This window comes from Microtus ochrogaster, unplaced genomic scaffold, assembly GCF_000317375.1.
Source record: "Microtus ochrogaster isolate Prairie Vole_2 unplaced genomic scaffold, MicOch1.0 UNK1, whole genome shotgun sequence".
Lineage (NCBI taxonomy): Eukaryota > Metazoa > Chordata > Mammalia > Rodentia > Cricetidae > Microtus > Microtus ochrogaster.
Genome location: NW_004949099.1, coordinates 41,428,340 through 41,434,302, shown reverse-complemented (window position 1 = coordinate 41,434,302; position 5,963 = coordinate 41,428,340). Strand labels below are relative to the sequence as shown.

Here is a 5,963-nt window from a genome sequence, read left to right as displayed (position 1 = left end):
TGTGTGTGTGTTTGGTTGGTTTTTGTTTTTGTTTTATTAGCTCTTTTGAAACAGGGTCTCTCTTTGTAGTCCTGGCTGTCCTGGAACTCACCCTGTAGACCAAGCTGTCTTTGAACTCACAGAGATCCACCTACCTTTGCCTCCCAATGTGCAGGGATTAAAGGCACGGCCACCATGCCTGGCTCCCACTAAGTATATATTTGATGATCATTCCATCAGCGTTCCCTAGCCTAGGGACATGCAACAGTCTTTCATTACATCCTGCATGAAGGAAGGAAGGCATGTGCAGCGCTCTGCAGTAACACGCTGTACAGATTAGGCAACTTAGAACTATACCTGACATCCGTCACTTTCATGTTTGCTTTTCTATGTGATTTTTTTTTAATATTTGTCAAAACCATTTAATAATCACGTGAGTCCGCATGGGGTCTACCCGACAAATCTGATGGCATACAAAAAGCAAAGTGAGTCTAACCAAGAAAACCGTGAGTTCTGAATCTAGTCAACACCTAAGAACAGGCCTGGGGAGAAGGCCCAGGGTGCGGCTGAATCCTGCAGTAGAGTTGCCTTGGTTACTCAGTGGCGGGAGGGTGGTGGCTGCAGAGGGAGCAGGTCACCTGCAAAGCAGAGGAGGAATCGGCAAAGATGAGATGACATTTTCCACCGTGGAGGTCAGCAAGGACCAGTCCCCGTCATGGAGACCACATAGAACAGTATTCCAGACTGAGACCATCAACTGTGACCCCTTTGATCCTACCTGAGACTCCCCTAGAATCTTTAGAAATTACCAAAGCTTAGTGGTGCCTGCTAGCGTGTGCCTGTAATGGCAGCACTGAGCAGGTAGAAGAGGGATGGTCACAGGTTCAAAGCCAGACTCAGCTGCATAGCAAAACATTGGTGTCACATTTGCTCATGGCTTTTGCCTGCCCTCTCTAGCCTTAAATCACCCCTGATTTCTGCAAGACCGGATACAGTCCAGATGAGACGCTGGACCACTTGAGTTTCCACCAGTGCCGGAGGCTTTTGATCTCCAGCGCTTATTGGTTCCTAGCGTCTCAGTGGGCATGAAGTAGCAGCTGGGTCTTCATCTCCCTAATAATGACCAATAGTGCTAAACTGCTCATAGCTTAAAACAAAACAACAACAACAGGATCTAGCTGTGTGGCTCTGGCTGTCTGGAATTCCAGTTCCAGGAAATCTGCCTCCGTCTTCTGGGCTGTGGCCATGGGGCATGCATGTGGGGCACAGGCATACATGTAGACAGAACTGTTGTGCACAAAGAAAAATAAATATAATTTAAAAATAGTGTATGTGACAGAGCTTTTTTTTTTTAAAGATTTATTTATTATGTATACAGCGTTTTCCCTACATATATGCTACAGACCAGAAGAGGGCACCAGACCTCATTACAGATGGTTGTGAGCCACAATGTGGTTGCTGGGAATTGAACTCAGGACCTCTGGAAGAGCAGTCAGTGCTCTTAACCTCTGAGCCATCTCTCCAGCCCCCCAGAGCTTTCCTTTCTACCTTACTGGGGCATTTCTCTCATATCCATTCCTGCCTTTTTGCCTGACTTTGCTTTATCTTGCTGCTGTTTTGGTTTGGTTTAGAGGAACTCAATCTCCCCCTGTTAGCCAGTCCTGGGATCAGTGTCCTCCTGCTTCAGCCTCCAAGTGAGTTTCCATGTCATAACCATGACTTTGCATATACAGGGTATGTATGTTGGCTTTTGCCAACACAACACAAGCTGACATCATCTAAGAGGGACCCTCGGTTGAGAAACAGTGCCCATCCACCGGCGCGTAGGCAAGCCTTGGGGCATTTCTTGATTGGTGATTAATGTGAAAAGGGTTAGCCCACTGTGGGCGGGGCCGTTCCTGGGATGGTGGTCCTGGGGTATATAAGAGAAGACTGAGCCCCTGAGGAGCAAGCCTGGCAGGAGCATTCCTCCATGACCCCTACTCTGTTCTTGCCGCCACTTGCCTGTCCTGATTTGCCTTTTGTGGGAATGAAGTCTCTCCTTCCAGGTCACATTGGGTCATGGTGTTCATCACCGCCACTGAAAGTCACTAAGATGCAAGCAAGTGTCCTGCAGAGTTGCCCCGGCCCGGCTCTTTATCTCTTGTCTACCCGTAAACTGAATTTCCCTGCTCAGAATGTCCCAACTATCTTTTCTTTCTTCTCACTTCTGATCCAAGTTCATTTGATTTCAATTTGTAAGATGAACAAGAATGCAAAACTGAGGTTGGCTGTGGCAAAACATCCAAATAATCCCAAGATTTGGGAGGTTTGGGCAGGAGAGTAATTAGCTCCAAGTAATCCCAAGATTTGGGAGGTTTGGGCGAGATGGTTGTTAGCTGAAAATCAGTCTGGAATACATAGGAAGACCCTGTCTCAGAAAAGAGGAAAAAGCCTGCCCTGAGTATTTCCATTTCTTCATTTTGTAGACCAGGTTGGCCTCGAACTCAAGAGGTCTGCTGCCCGCCTGAGTGCTGTAATTAAGGATATGCACCTCTATGCTCAGCTGGCATGTTTGCATCTCTTGTGAAATAAAAAGAAATTCACAGTAGCTCTTAGGATTAGTTTTTAAAAAGAAAGGCCGGCTAAGCTATTCCATGAGAGTAGGCTGTGCATTATAATACCGCATTTTCTCTCTAGAGGGCGCTGCTGGAGAAGAAGCAGAGAAAGAAGCGCCTTGAGCCACTTATGGTCCAACCAAACCCCGAAGCCAGGCTGCGCCGGTTAAAGCCTAGAGGTGGCGAGGAGCACACGCCTTTGGTGGACCCTCAGATGCCTCGCAGCGATGTCATCCTACATGGTGTGTATTTAGACAGTGCCACCCACGTATGGCTTAAGTACAATTTTCATAGACCCAAGATGAGGCAGGAGAATGCAGACACGGTGCACAAAGACAGTACCAGCTCCCTTCCTAAGATCCTTCCTTATCTTTATAATCACGTTCTGGGTCTTTGGGAAGAGAAATCGTGGAAGATGCCTTCAAGTTTATGTCCAACCTGTCTGAAATGAATGAATGAATTCTCAAAATGAATGAAAAGTCTGGCCCTGAGCCACACGCCCAGCCTTGGCCTCACTCCTAGGTTCTGAAGTACAGTTTGAGTAGCCAGCTATTGGTAGACTCGGTCCTTGTCCTGGACACACGTGCTTATGACGTTAAGGAAGGAGAACTGAGGTGGCTGGGTAGCCCTTGATTGGCCGCATCACGCAAAGCACCCAGTTCACTTCCGGTCCACATTCACTCTTTCTTCGCGCTCCTAGGCATCGATGGGCCAGCTGCTTTCCTTAAGCCAGAGGCTCCGGATTTGGAAAGCAAGCCTCATGTTCTCTCAGTGGGTTCCCCTGCGCCAGAAGAGGCCACCGACGGAAGTGCAGGTGGGGAAAGCCCTCCAGTGGAGACCGCCTCCAAGCCAGACCTCCAGGAGATTCTCCAAAAACACGGTGAGGGTGACGCTCGGTTTACGGCAGGGTGCGTGCCTTCCTCTCGTCGGCTTACAGTCTAAGTGACCCAGACTTGGGTAGTGTGGCTTGGGTTCCAGCATCTTTGACATCTAAAGGGGGATACTTGGCAACAGTTGTCATTTGTGCTGTTGTCTGAGAAGACAAGATAATGAAATACAGAGTAGTCATTATCATTTATGACTTTTCATTTTGCCCTTTTTTTTTTTTTTCTTAAACCTACTTTCTTTCGAGACAGGGTTTCTCTGTAGCTTTGGAGCCCATCCTGGAACTAGCTCTTGTAGACCAGGCTGGCCTTGAACTCACAGAGATCCGCCTGCCTCTGCCTCCCAAGTGCTGGGATTAAAGGCATGCGCCACCATCACCTGGCCTTATACCTAGTTTCTTTTTCTTTTCTTTTTTTTTCCCCCCTTTAGACAAGGTATTGCCATGTGACCCAGGCTGGCTTACAGTCTGAGATCCTCCTGTCTCAGCCTCTTGAGTGCTGACACCGTAGACATTTATCGCCCTGGTCAGCTATATAACTTGCCCTTCAAGTGAGGACAGTGAAAGGCAGCAAGGAATTAGTGTATGCTAGGTGCTTGCCTTGCCAGCCCCTCCTGGAAGAATGGTTGGATACCGAAACAGGTTCATCCGTTAGAAATAGCTTCTGAGAGTCAGGCTTACTGGTTAAAGACACCCGCTGCCGAGCCCGACAGCCAGGAGGATCTCCGTGAGTTCAAGGCCAGCCTGGTCTAGTAGAGAGTTCCAGGACAGCCAGGGGCTCCATAGTGAGACCCTCGTCTCAAAAAACAAAACAAATGTTAGTTCTGTAGAATGTGGGAGGCCACAGCAAGACTTTGGAGTTTGCCTAAAGCATAATAGGAGGCGGTGTTGGTAGTGAGACAAGGTATATGTAGCCCAGGCTATCTCCAGCTTGTTATGTAGCCAAGGATAGCCTTGACTTTCTGATCCTTCTGTTCTGCCACTGTCGCCTGAGTACTGGGATTATAGACATGCACTACCATGTCTGGTTCCAGTTAGCAATTTATTATTGCATTTTTATTTGTGTGTGTGTGTGTGTGTTGTGTGTGTGTGTGTGTGTACATGCCGTGCACACATGTGGCAGTCAGGCAACTTTAGGGAGTCAGTTCTTTCTTTCCACCATGTGGATCCAGGAATCAAACTTAGGTTGTCAACCTTGGCAGCAAGCACCTTTGCCCACTGAGCCATCTCGCTGGCCCCAGTTGGGAAGGTTTGAAGCAAGAAAAATTGAAAACCTCTTTATTTCCAGTGTGATCTTCTCAGACAACAGATGGCAAATGCTGACAGGCTTTCCTTTTCTGCCAGGCATCTTGGGTAGCATGAACTATGACGAGGAGACAGACAATGAGGAAGAGGAAGGGGACAGTCTCAGCTCCCCGTCAGCTCATTCGGAAAAAGAGAGTTCTGTGGCCGGCCAGAAAGCAGCGTCGGTAGGTGGTGCCAAGCCAGGGTCCTTTTGCAGCTGGTATGACCATCCTCACACAGGGAGGACTGTTTACACCGAGGCTCGTGATGCTCCGTTTGACTCACCAGATCGGGAGGGGACTAAGGACAGGGGCAGGATTGTCACTAAGTGTCTGACACAGGGCGTGAAGTTTGTACCCGATTCTGGTTGCTCACAGAAAACTCTGTTTTCAGGAGACGGGAGCTGCTGGTGTCACAGCCCAGCAAAGCGATGCCCAGCTTGGAGAAGTGGAGAATTTAGAGGACTTTGCCTACAGCCCTGCCCCGCGGGGTGTCACTGTGAAGTGTCGAGTAACTCGGGACAAGAAAGGCATGGACCGCGGCCTCTTCCCCACCTACTATATGCACCTGGAGAGGGAGGAGACCCGGAAGGTACGGGGTCCATCGTAGGCCGTTCTCTTCTCTGAGCACTGGTGATAAAATGTCATCCACGGCAGGCAGACACCCCTCTGCTAAGCCCTTAACCCCCAGATGATCCTGAGAGAACAAGGCTGTCGTGGGAATTGGTTATGTCCAGGGAGTCCCACTAGTTTGCCATTGTCATCTGAAAGAGGGCTGTGTACCCAGAAGTCCTGTTCTTAGTGTCTCATGTCAGAACTAGTCACGGTCAGGAATCTGATTCCTCACCCCTGTCCACCCTCAAGAAAAGCTTCTGTCCACAGTGTAAGGAAGTAGAGAAGTGTTTCCCCGTGCTACGATGGAGCTCAGCCCCCTGAATGCCAGTAGGTGCCCCACCACGGAGCCGCCCTAGCCCAGCAAGAGCGTAGGAGTGTACTTGTTTTCACCTCCCTACCTCTTTCTCTTTCTTGATATGGGATTCATGTAGCTCAGGATATCCTCAAACTTAGAAACTGACTGTGACTTATTGTTTCAGATCCTGCTGCCCCGGCCTTCCAAATGCTAGATTTCATTTGTTTGTTTATTTATTTTGTGTTTTTTGTTTGTTTGTTTTTGTTTGTTTGTTGTTGTGGTTTTTGTTTTTTTTTTTTTTTTTTTTTTTT

The 5,963-nt window shown here is 48.4% G+C and overlaps 1 protein-coding gene across 1 annotated transcript in view; it reads left to right on the top strand.

Annotated features, from left to right (window-relative positions):
- The window catches only part of Tulp3 (tubby like protein 3), a 37,838-nt gene that overhangs the window by 24,761 nt on the left and 7,114 nt on the right, over nucleotides 1-5,963 (top strand). Inside the window, exons 3-6 of the mRNA XM_005365282.3 lie at nucleotides 2,659-2,818; nucleotides 3,277-3,456; nucleotides 4,804-4,928; nucleotides 5,137-5,334. Of these exons, the coding sequence (XP_005365339.1) occupies nucleotides 2,659-2,818; nucleotides 3,277-3,456; nucleotides 4,804-4,928; nucleotides 5,137-5,334 (663 nt within the window). The remainder of the gene's footprint in view (nucleotides 1-2,658; nucleotides 2,819-3,276; nucleotides 3,457-4,803; nucleotides 4,929-5,136; nucleotides 5,335-5,963) is intronic.